The sequence below is a fragment of the Dipteris shenzhenensis genome, chromosome 10 (genome assembly GCF_047967505.1).
Source record: "Dipteris shenzhenensis isolate YYH24624 ecotype China chromosome 10, Dip_SZ_1.0, whole genome shotgun sequence".
NCBI lineage: Eukaryota > Viridiplantae > Streptophyta > Polypodiopsida > Gleicheniales > Dipteridaceae > Dipteris > Dipteris shenzhenensis.
The window spans coordinates 31,233,544-31,246,078 of NC_141605.1; the positions used below are offsets into that span (position 1 = coordinate 31,233,544).

Consider the following 12,535-nt stretch of genomic DNA (forward strand, 5'->3'; position numbering starts at 1 on the left):
CATAATATTGACACCAATGTTCAGGTTGAATTTTTCCATCTTTAACTTTTCATAAAAGGATCATATTAACGTTGTTTCGACCCAGTTTTGATCTATATTTCAAGAGTATCCAAAGAAAAACTTTGGAATTATTTTCAAATATATACCCACAATTGAAGGGAATTACAATATGCATTGATTAGTACAAATTAAGGAGGCAAGGGGTGGTAAAGGCAAGGGAGAAGGGGGGCTGGTAAAGAGGAGAGTGAATAATGAAGATGTCTCTCAATTAGTGAGGGAAGGGATTCCCTCTCTTCTTATTAATGAGGGAAAGGATTTAAAACCCTTTTATAATAAAATTTCCACAACATCTCATGTAGCCTAGTAGAAAGATCCTATCAGTGGATGAAAGGATGCCTTGAGTGAGTTCAAATCTCTCTTTTGGGTGCAATTTTGAAGTTATGATTTATCCCTTTGGCCTTAGCTAAATTGGGCTATCTCCATCATTTCACCTAAGAAATCTATTGAATTCCTCTATTTAAAAATAAAAGATTACTTAATTAGGTTTGGCATTAATCAAGTTATAATTTTGGAACGAGATTAAGGACCTTTAGAATAGGTAGATAGAAAGTCTAGATCAACAAACTATAAAAATAATTAGGTGGAAACCATTAGGAGGTATGAACAAAGTATATAAATTAATATTTTTGCACTATTTTCAAGTAGATTTGATTGTTTTTAGATGCCATTTTAAGTGTAAGATTAAAACATTAGATGTATTTGACACTATTATCTAGTCAATATAAAGTAATATTGTTTTCATATCTTCAACAATGCTTGATAGTGAGCATTATGGTATATGGAAATACATAATGAAAATAATTCCTCTTCTCCAATACCATGGGGATATATGTTATTATAACAATCCCAATTCAAACAAAAGATCCCCATATCAACCGTAATGTTAGAAAAGTGCAAGCAAGATAAGAATAAAAGGATAACTATGTCTATGATCAGATCAATGTGTAAGATGTCATGCTTAGAAAATTGAATATAGTTAAGGTATCTAATGTGATATACTTGTATCCAAGAAGGTCACTCTTTAAACATGTGACATAGCACATTTGAGTAGGGAAGGGCATTTTCTAAATGGATTGACTTATATGGAGTATATATCATTGAAGGAATAAAATAAATAGTTATCAAATATGATCACTTTATATGAATCTATGGAGGGTGTATTTAACTTCAACATTGACTTTCATTAGTCAACACAAATATGAGGATACTTTACTCAAAAAGTTTCATATGTAGGATTGCAAAGTTGCGACAATAGCCATGGAACAAAATTTGCAGCAATTCCAAGTTGCGGTGGTTCGAATGTAACAACATTTGAATCTAACAAAAGAAGAAGAAAAGACAACAATGAATGAAAGGTGTTACAAAAAATTAATTGTATCTCTCATATATGTAACAATGACTACGTACTTAAGCAAACTACATATCACGGCCAAGGAGATACAAAGAAATATGAGTAAAAGGATTCTAGGATACATAAGAGAAACAAAGCAATTTGGCATAGAATATGGAGGAAATCACGCAATGTTGCATGGATGTGTGACAATAACTATGTACTAGGTGATCATGATAGTAGAAACCAACATAAGGCTATGTTTTGTGCTTAGCACAAGGTGTTATCTCATGGCTATCAAACAAATAATGAGTTGCTTCTATCATTAGGAGAAGAAGAATATTGTGGTCCAACCATAGGACAATACGAATTAAGTTGAGAACACTTTTTATCAAAGACATTATTTTGATGAGACCAAACCAACAATAATATACCATGATGACGAGTCAACACAAGCATTAGTAAAGAATCTAGTATATCAATCAACAGCCAAGTAGAGCATTTTCTTAGGGGCAGACTACTAGTTGGATACATCATATTGTAACAATGTGCTAGCAAAGATAATGTTGGAGACATCTTTACCAAATCACTTGGAAAAGAGATTTCCAAATCGTCAAGAAGATCTTGGATTGACTCACAAGGACAACATAGCATTAAGGTCTAGTAAGTGAATTGTAATGATCAGTCCTTCAGCCCCTTATTCATTATCTTGAGGGTAGGTCAACTTCATGATGATGACCTTGACGAAAGGTTTTAAGGAGCAATCTCAAGATCAAACTTGTGCATAAGTAAATGGAAAATGGAAAAAGAGTCCTTAAAGGAGTATACATGTGTGAAGAGTCCTTAAGCATATTTCAATCTTGAATATAAATGGTTTTTTTTTCATAATGAAGCTAGTGTACAGTTAGTCAATTAGGGTGTCTCTCTCCTCCACATTTCATGTTAGTGTATGTGATCATGTTTATACGCATCCCATCTCGACCTATTCTTTATAAGACTAAGATGAAAAGGGACTTGAGAGATAGAGAGGATGTAGAATACAAGTAAGCCTTCAATCAGTCAGTTGAGAGCAGTTGGAGAGGTGAGGCTAGGTCATGGAGTGGAAGGTAGTAGGGGTAGCAAAAGGAAGGACGGTGAGAGGAGAGAAAAGATCTTTTAGTAGTAAGCAGTTTATTCATTTATTTATCTACAAAAATATACCAAAAAAAGAACATCTTCATTATGCTTGCAAAATTTCATACAATGGTCAGGTGTTTGTCAGAGCCTTAAAAAAGGGAAAAGGCCAACTATTTCTAGTCTATTTCTTAGTGTTCTAGCTCATTATATAAGGTAACCGAGTTGGAGCAGTGCATGGGACTATACATACAACACATTCCTCAATTCATAAAAATATAAAAGGTACAAGTAAGCTATTAAGAATGATGTAAATTGCACCATTCAGATAGGGCATTAGAGACAAACCCTAACCTTAAGTGGGTTCTCATATATATATGCGTCATTAGAGACAAACCCTAACAAAATTGTTCTTATCCCTCATTAGCATCATATGCATCCTCCTATGAGCCTCTACGACAAGCATCAAAAGCTAATGACTAGTTGGCAATGACTCTCAGCACCGCCACCGTCAACCGCATGGCGACTCACTCAACCAGCAACCACTACAGCTACATGGACAAAAAATGCCTTCCACGACTCCTTCATCAACAACTCTCAATAGCCTCTATAGATGCTCAGCAACATTCAAAGCAATCTCCGCTTGAACTCTCCACACCGAATCTATAGACGTAGCACATCACAAACACAAGCCACACTAACTAGCAGCACGTGGAAGGTTCGTTCATCCAAAAAGAGCAACTGAGGACACACAATGACTTCCATAAGCTTCAAACAAGAGCAACCGAGGACATGCGGCTGACTTCCAGAAGCTTCAAACAAGAGCAGCCAATTGCTATAAGCAAGCACAACCCAGTCAACATCAATCAGAGCACCTCCAGCATGGTCCCATGAGAAACTTGAACAAGCAACAAGAGCTATGTGCATAAGAGATAATGCAACAAAGGGCCACACAAAGAAAAGGCGCAATAGCTTAGGTGGCCATGCATGAAGCTAAGTGACTCCTCACAACCTACACACAAAGGAGCCATCAAGGAGGTGGTGGAGCTATGCAATCGGAGGCATGGGTGAAGATTAGAGTGTAGAAGGCAAAGAGAGCTCACTAGAGGAGTAGAGCAGAGGCATGAAGGGAGGTAGAGGAGATCGGGTAGCCGGGATGGGTAACTCTTCTTCTGGTGATTTCAGCCTGCTGTCACCATCTCCATCATTTTCTCCTCTTCATCATCGCCTCGCCCTACACAGAGCTTTCCACAGGCTTCTCTCTATAGTTCTCTCAATTGCCATCTCTCTGTCACGTGGCAGATAAGGCCAAACAAAGGTCAAGTCAACTTGACCCTGGTTGAGTGATTTGTATGATGCTGGTGACCATGTGGTAGCCTTATCTACCACATCATCATAGATACTCATAGCTACCACATTATCACCTCCATGTCACTTGCCACCTCATTGCCTACCACATTAACTGTCCACATGGCAATCCTACATCATCTACCTAGTCAACCATGCCACATCAACAAACTAATCTAGATGCCATGTCATCATGACACGTGGTAATGCCATTTTAGCATATCCACATCATTGATCCAAATTACCACGTCATCAATCGCTACTTCAATAGTGCCACAATAGCAGCATGCCAGGTCAACCAATCCACATCATTAGATAGTGCCACATAGGCACATTATTATAATCAGCATGTGAACACAGTGCCATGTCATCACATGTGCCACCTCATCATTTTGACCACTCTCTTATGATCAAAGTTTGGCTATTCTTCTGAGAGCCATTACTTTTGATCCAAGTGGAATTTGGAGGAGCTGTACAAAGAAAAAATACTCAACAAACTGTGCTCTATGGGATGAGCACCATAGATCTGTACTTTGACTTATGTACAAGTCAACATAATTCCATCATCTTCATTGATACCACCTCCTAATCCATTGCAACCACTTAGCATATAAGAAAGAATGAACTAAACTTAATTTTACTGCATTTTTATGATCCACGTGTAGTCGAGCTATAGACTAGCTCATCCGTAGAGGAGATTGAACTCCACCAAGCCAAGTAAGCCATTTCCATAGTACCCGATTAGTTCCTAGTGATGTCAATCCATTCAATTCTATTATTGGAATGCACATTCGCACATCTAATACCAATTCAATACTCTTGGCATTTGGCAGTTCATCACATTTTGTGCAACTGGCAGTCATCTTACTCTTGGATTAAGGATTTTGGCATACATCTTGCATTCACATGCCACACATGTACAATCATACTTTTGAGTATATTTTTCATTGGTTCCTGCACACATACATCAGCCTTCTACAACCTCTCTTGACTACTCCCGACAAACAGTCGTCATCACTTCACTACAAACTTGACCCTTCGCACACAGTTGACATGACTTGGTTCACAGATTTACTAGTTTAGTGTAAGCTCCTAGTGGCATCTCGAGCATAAGACCCCAGTGGCAGCTCTCATATGATGTTCTCATGGGCAGACACCCTTGTCGGTACACGAGTAAGCCTCTTTCACAGACCACCAGACTACCTCCAGTATGGAGCTCTTTACAACACATGGTTAATGATACACCAGTCATGACTCTAGATGAGATACATGAGTGGAAAGAGAACCTAATTTGACCTTTTATTGCCAAAGGATATGTTCCAGTTTATGATGTAGACTTGGGCATCAATGGTCTTGATAGATTATATACAGATGTTTCATACATTAATATGGATCAGCCTACACTTTTTGATCATGCACATTTGATGGTAAGCCCTCAACTTGAGGCACATTTGACAGTAAGCCCTCAGCATGAGGGATATTTGATGTTATGCCCTCAACATAATGCTTTCCCATCTACCTCAGCACAGTATGATCCAATGATAAATAGCCATCACATTCATGCATGGATTTGACTCCATCTACAGTCACATTAGATGCGGATACCCGACATCAGCATTTGGCACATCATATGCCTCAGGGATATCTTATGTTCTCTGAGTTGTATTTCAAGATTCACAGCTTCACACCTTGAGTTCTCTGATAGATGATATATTCCATGTCGACGGATGTTTATCCATGCACACATCACATCACCTTTAGCTTATGACAGTTGAGTATAGGTTTGAGAGGCCACCATGCCTTGTTAGTTTTTTGGGCCTCTTATTCAACAGAGCAGAGTATCACACTTGCACCTATGGCCCCAGCTTTTTTGCAGCCATTAGACCACTCTGTCCACACCGACTATGTCCCTACACCATATGACAAAGATTAATCTACTATAGCATACTTTTAATATTGTTGTTAGCTCTTTTGCATTGGTGGCACTCTTGTATGTCACAATCTATCGGTCACATCTTCATGGCTACATCGACTAGCTTCACATCTGGATGCCTCTTCTACAAAGTAGCTACATAGTCCATGATGATACATGACATGTTTAGCTTTGACATATTTTGCATAATGCCCTATCTAGATGGTGCAATTTACATCATTCTTAATACCACCTCTTAAATTGCACTGGGTAAGTAGAGGATGCATGTACAAGACCTTTTTGTGGATTTCATTTGGTGCATATGATAGCATCCAAACTGAAAAGGAACTAAAAAGAATCAGATAATATGTGCATGTGTGAGCACAGTGACTACGTAGTGGAAGCCATTACAATGAGTATGACTTATGTGATCCTGTACATCGATGTTTGGGAACAAAGCCCAAAAAATAAGCTTAAGGGAAGAGAAAAAAAAGCCAAAAAGTAAGATGCTCGCTTGGATAAAAAATTGGTCGATCAAAAGATGACCGTATGAAGAACAGTGTGTATTAATGCAAGCAAACCCTAATCGTGACCCTAACGAGTTCTCATGTATATATTCATGATTATGTCCAATACAACATAGTGTTTAGGTAGCTATATCATGTGCACTCCTCTCTCTCTCTCTCTCTCTCTCCACTTTATCATAAGCAAATCCTTGCAGAAACATGCATGGCACTTTAATGTCCTCCTAGAGCCTTCCTAACTGTGCTCCTAAATCAAGCTCAAGGTATAACCACTCTCCAACCAAACATTCATTAAGCCTTTTCCCATGCACAAGTGGCTCATGCTATTGCAATATAGTCCCACCATTCAAGCCTGTGGAAGAATAGCTTAAATCTACAACCCACTCTTCTCAGGTATGAAACACTGAAAATTGACTCATCAGATGTTGTCTCAATGTGAATCATATTTTAAGAGTCTCAAAGAGATAGCTAGGCTCATTGCCCCACTGAACCCACCCAATGGGCTTGTGGTCCCCCAACATCTCCCACTTTGAGTCTCAAACCTTTGTATGGCAAATTAATGGCTACTAATTGAGCTCTCTTTTCACTAGTTTAGGATAATCGTTTTTGGAGGTACCTCTAAATTCTCATCACGCTCCAATTCGTCAATGAGTCCTTCCATATGAGAAAGGCAAGACAAATGTATGTGTAAGGGCTGCCAACTATATCTAAGGCAATTTCTCAAGAGGCGATGCTACAACAAAAGATTCCAAGGCTTAGTCTCTAGAGAAATCCCATGAAGGATAAGCTTTCCCAATGAGACTATGCTTTGCATCATTCCAAACAACAATGCTTAGACACACCTTTTTGCCTAGGATATATCATTGTCTGCCAGCAAAGCAAGGCACAAATGTCATGGGTGCCTTCATAGAGCAACTCAAGGAGTAGCAACCAGACTCCTATTGTTTGGGAGAGTAGACCCAAGCAATGTTCAAGTCTCTCCTCGAGTGGCCTCTCCTTTTACTTTAGGGCCTATGATGCTTGAGCACCTAGTCATGGGAGGCTTCCTCAAATGGCCATGGATGTCCACAAGTCCAACCTATCTTGGGGGCTTTGTTGATTCCAAAAAGCAATGATTCCTAAACTCTCTCTCTCTCTCTCTCTCTCTCTCTCTCTCTCTCTCGGTAAAATGAGTTAAGAATCCACACTACCCTATGGGAAATCTCAACCGCATCTTCTCCAAACAAAGGACTATGGGTGAGCGCTCAAGCATAGTTGTCCTTTCCACTATCCCAATAGAACCTCCTCTTTTATTAGCCGAGGCTGATCTTAATCATCAATGTAGAAGCAAGTCGCTCCCAAAGAGCATCATGTCTATGGTGTTCAAAAGAATAAAAAGGATGCCTATAGTCCAAGAAAACTCTAGCTCGCATTTTTGCTCTAGCTTACACCAAGGGTCTACTTTCTGGATGGGAAAATAACTGGTTCCCAAAATACTCTCTCAACAAGATGGATCTCTAACAAAGAGGATACTCCAAGCTTTGTCCTCTACAAACTCCTATGCTATTGTCTCCAATAATCTAGGGCTCCACAATGGACGAACGACATGTAAGGTGTCTCCAAAAGGCCCCTTTGCTATTGATGGGCCAAGGTATGAGCACTCAAGATATAGATCCTTATCTCCCTACTGTATAATGGAATCTCCTTGAGCAAAGACCTCTAAATCCAATTAGGAGCTAAGTGAAATGCACACTCACACACTCTGTCCTATTGATGCTGTAGGAGATCAAATGGAGGGCCATCGTCTGAAAAAAATTTGATTGCATCTACAAATACCTACTGCTGAAAACATACGCTCTTGAATCATCCCTTGAATCATCCAGATGTGATGCTTACCACGGCCTATTGTAAGTCTTGCCTGAGGATTAATCTCAATGATTGTGGCTAGGCATGATCATGCCAACCATGCACATCATTGTCCGCTACACGGTGAGGTTTCGGGACTCTCCAAGCCTAAGTCTTGAGGAAGATTTCTCTCTTTGTTAGACTTTGAGGAGGGGTTGGAGCACAAACAATTAAAACAAGTGTAGTAGTATACAATCCACCTAATAAGCCCAAGCCATCAAAACTAAGGGGCAATCCTAAATTCCTTGGCCACCTCAATCAAGGGCCAAATCTTGGTCGACTCAAGTAGTGTTGCTTGTAATTTGTGTTAGACCTTGTCCCTATTTTAGGTATCTCCTTTGAAAAATGAGCTCATAATGGCATTGTGAACACATGTAACGCAAAGGGTTGAGGGACCCAACAATTTCCCTTAGTGATGCATCAAACAAGTGTATAATTAGCGGTTGAATAAGAGCATGGTCTATACCTTGGCACTAGATGAGAACATGAAACCTTAAACCCAAAGGTCTAAGTTGTTGATGACCTCTATTAATCCCCCTCAATTGGGCCAAAGGAGGACAAGAGTAGCCTCCAAGATTGGAGGTAATTTAGTGGGATATCCAATGTCCCAAGCTTCACATGCCAGAAATATTAAGGAAGCCATTGGCTTAGATGAGGGAGAAGACTCAACCCTATTGAGGAGCCTTCCGAAGAAGAAGGGGATAGGCATGGACCTAAGGGCTCTCTTGGATTGGCTCTGTGGAGGAGGGCTAATGTGTTGGAAATTGGGGCTAGGGGATGGCAAGCATGGCTTGCACAATAGAGGACAATAGCAAAGTTTGAGAAGGGGAAGGCTCAAAGCTAAGCATCATGGGCAAGGGAGAGGGGGGATTTCTAGATATTCTAACTTGCCAAGGGTCTCAGAGCACTTCCCAAATCAAGGGTATATTTGGGAACAACTACTAAGGTTGGTTCCTACCAAATCTCAGTAAGTCTAAATAGGGTTTCGTGGGAGCAAGTCAAAAGTATGTTCATCATGGTCTCAAGTAACTAAGGGTCTAGGTGCTCTATAGACTCCATTGTTTATGCTACATGGCATACGATAGTCAAGCATGGGATCTTTTGCATGTCTTCGTCCAAGCTTGCCTAGATTCTTGGCTACATACTTTCCTTTCTTCTTGCCCATTTCACGAATCCATTCCCTCTTTAGTGGGTATCCTATTGGCTTGTATCTTGCTAAGATGTTGGGTATGGACTAGCTAGTGGCATCTCAGAATATTTTCCCTCCACTTACTGAGGAGTATCATTTGTAACATGGGGGTGTGCCTTGGCTAGATAGACAAAGACACTACCCAATAACTTCCCCCTTCCATGCAATGCTAGAGGAGCTCTCCATCACTTAGGGTCTCCAAGACAATTTCTAATGGGAAAGATTACTAGTTCCACAATGACAAATCCTACGTTCAACACTCCATTGTCTGAGGGCAGAGGCCATAGTCATGAGTGACTCCAAAACAATGTTAGATTGTGCCCCACCATAAAGCAAAATGTCCCTATACTTTCTAGGTTATCCTACGAGTCATTGTCACAGGCCATACTACCAAGGAATAACAAAAATTGTGTGTGAGCTGAAATGGGTTGGGCTCCATTGATGTAGGAGCTATGCAATCTCTACTAATGTGAACCAAAATAGAGAAACTGCTCACCCATAGATGATAACTTATTGTATGAGTGCCCCTCAAGTTCAAGGCCAACCTATAGCTAGTTTTGAACCACCACACTATGGAGAAATTCCAACAATGGGCACTATGACCACCTTATCTTGAAGCTCTTGTGCAATATGCTCAATCTGTTTGTCGTCAAGGGAGAGTAGTAAGAATAAAAAGAGTGTTGCCATGAGAGCTCCTTTGGCTAGAATCATTCTCTAGAGGCAAACTGAAAATAGAAAACCTTGCTCAAGTGCGCACCCACAAAAGAGGGAGGGCTAAGATAGAGCTAGAAAGGTCAAGAGGGATGGGTAAAGAGATGGAAGGAATGTGGTGGGGTTTTGATAATTTGACTTAGCACTACCAACTGAATAAGAAATAAATGGCCTTGCACTTGTCGTATAGATTGTTGGAGAAGAGGGGGAGAAGAAGGGGGGGGGGGTACGGGAAGACGAAGCACCCTAGCAGAGCTAGACAGTCCATGGGGGGTGATTGAGAGATGGAAGATGGGGGTGAGAGAGCTTGAAGTGTTTTCATATGTTGACTTAGCACATTAACTGAATAAGAGATAAATGGCCTTGTGATGCCACCTAAAACATGGAAGGAGCTTCGTTTAGGCAAGGCCTCAAGTGAGTCAATAAGCCGCAAGCGTGGGGAGCACCCACAGAAGGGATGGACAGCCAATAGGTCTGACTATGGCAGAATGGCCTGCAAATGGTGGAGGAAGCGATGGTCGGGAAGAATGGCCATCGAGGGCAGAAGGGCTGCTGAGGGGGGATGAAGGTAAGCAGCAGCAAGTAGGGGAGGGGAGGACAGGAAGTAGCATGCCAGTATAGTCCTTTTGTCACTACCCACCACCATTTTTATCGCGAGATGGAATTTTGCATTGGCTGAATTCAATGTTATGTACTCAGCTTCCCTGAAAATTATATAAGACAGTATGAAGACCAAGTCAAGAAAACTATTCTTTTCTTGCAACCCTGTGGTCGAGTTTTAATAAGGGGAGAGAGAGAGAGAGAGAGAGAGAGAGAGAGAGAGAGAGAGAGAGAGACCTTCAAATGCGCTGAAAGAGAACATCGTACTCCGATGAACAGCTTGTATAATCCTTGGCAAGGTTCGAGTCTGCAATCCAACAATGAAAGATAATCTACATTATTAATATGTAAATATGTGTAAGCCAGTACTAATAGCAATGTAGAAAGTTAAATGCATTGTATAACTGTGAACAGAAAGATTTCTGCTTGCATAGAAAAACAACAAAAGATATCACAAAATTTTGAAAGAAACAGAATAGCTTGCAGGACATACAGTGTAAGGAAAAGGTGTACATACCACTTTTGTTACCACTACACCAGGATTTACACAGATGACATGCACACCAGAATCTTGTGGAAGTTTATGCTGAAGAACACTACTAAAATAAATCTGCACGGATGGATGAAAGAGTAGAAAATTCACTGGGATGTGCTATATGATGCTTCCACTTAATAAGATATACAAGGTTAGGAAAACTTTATGATTCATCGGTACTGCTTGCAGAATCAAGTCAACAAATTTGACCTAGTGCAGATTAACCATACAGGATTGACATAAAGAGAGTCCATACTCTATACCTGAGCAAGTTTGCTTCCAGAGTATGCAACAAGATTGCTATACTTTCTCTTTCCAGAAGCTATACTCAGATCATCAGGATCCACAACTCCAAAGCATTGCATCTGATTGATACCCCAGAAAAACACAGCATTAGGCTTGATGGATATTACCAAAATCTGACATGTTTCTGTAAACATACATGTTGTGGTGAAGATTCCGAAAAATCTCACTTTTTCAGACCATGAGCTTCACATCTAGAATTCTGATGAAAGGAAGATTTTCACATGAAAGAAATTAGCTAGATGGCATTTATATCCTTATTACCAAGGTTTTTTCATTCCTTATTATTGCATGGAAAACTCTATATGTAGGTTTGAAAAGAAGCCTCAACTATCCTCTAATTCCTTATAGCCACGGGTGGACAATGCCACAAGCCTCAACTATAATTCCGCCCATAGCCTCAACTATTCTCTAATTCCTTATAGTCATGGGTGGGCAATGCCACAAGCTACCTTGTGTTGAAGTTTGAGCTCAAATGCTTGCTGGAGCGAGGAGAATTCACACAAAGACCAGTCGAAGAAGGTGCTACACATTTGTAGAATCCCGTGCAAGCACTAGCTCTTGCCAGTACTCTTTTGAGGGAACGAAGCAAAATCTTGTCGGCCTTGACCACCTCTGCTTCATCGACACCTCTGCTTCATCGACAATCTCGGGTTTCTCCACATCCGGAATGACTGTCAATGCCTAGCCCACATAAGGCTTGAACCGTGTCACATGCAGTACTGGATGCATGGTCCATGTCAATAGTAACGGTTCATGGAGACATCGTGGATAACTTGTTTGATTGGAAAAGGTCCAAAGCTTTGGTGTGAGATCCAGAATTGCAAGGGGTTGCAGAAGACTTGAGAACTGCTTTCTGGCACATCTGGTAGTGTAAAACATCCTTGTGGATGTCACTGCATAAATGAGGCCAGAAAAATCGGCAGTCAATCTTCCCAAGGGTTCCTTGAACACCCCGATGTTTGCCAAATTTTGAATCATGTGGGTTATGGAGTATGGCAGCACAAAACTGGGACAAAACACAAAG

The 12,535-nt window shown here is 40.5% G+C and overlaps 1 protein-coding gene across 1 annotated transcript in view; it reads right to left on the bottom strand.

Annotated features, from left to right (window-relative positions):
• The window catches only part of LOC147897691 (dehydrogenase/reductase SDR family member FEY-like), a 38,746-nt gene that overhangs the window by 10,783 nt on the left and 15,428 nt on the right, over positions 1-12,535 (bottom strand). The window contains exons 5-7 of the mRNA XM_087380095.1: positions 11,469-11,570; positions 11,188-11,280; positions 10,908-10,977 (exon numbers count right to left, since the gene is read on the bottom strand). Coding sequence (XP_087236221.1) covers positions 10,908-10,977; positions 11,188-11,280; positions 11,469-11,570 — 265 coding nt within the window. The remainder of the gene's footprint in view (positions 1-10,907; positions 10,978-11,187; positions 11,281-11,468; positions 11,571-12,535) is intronic.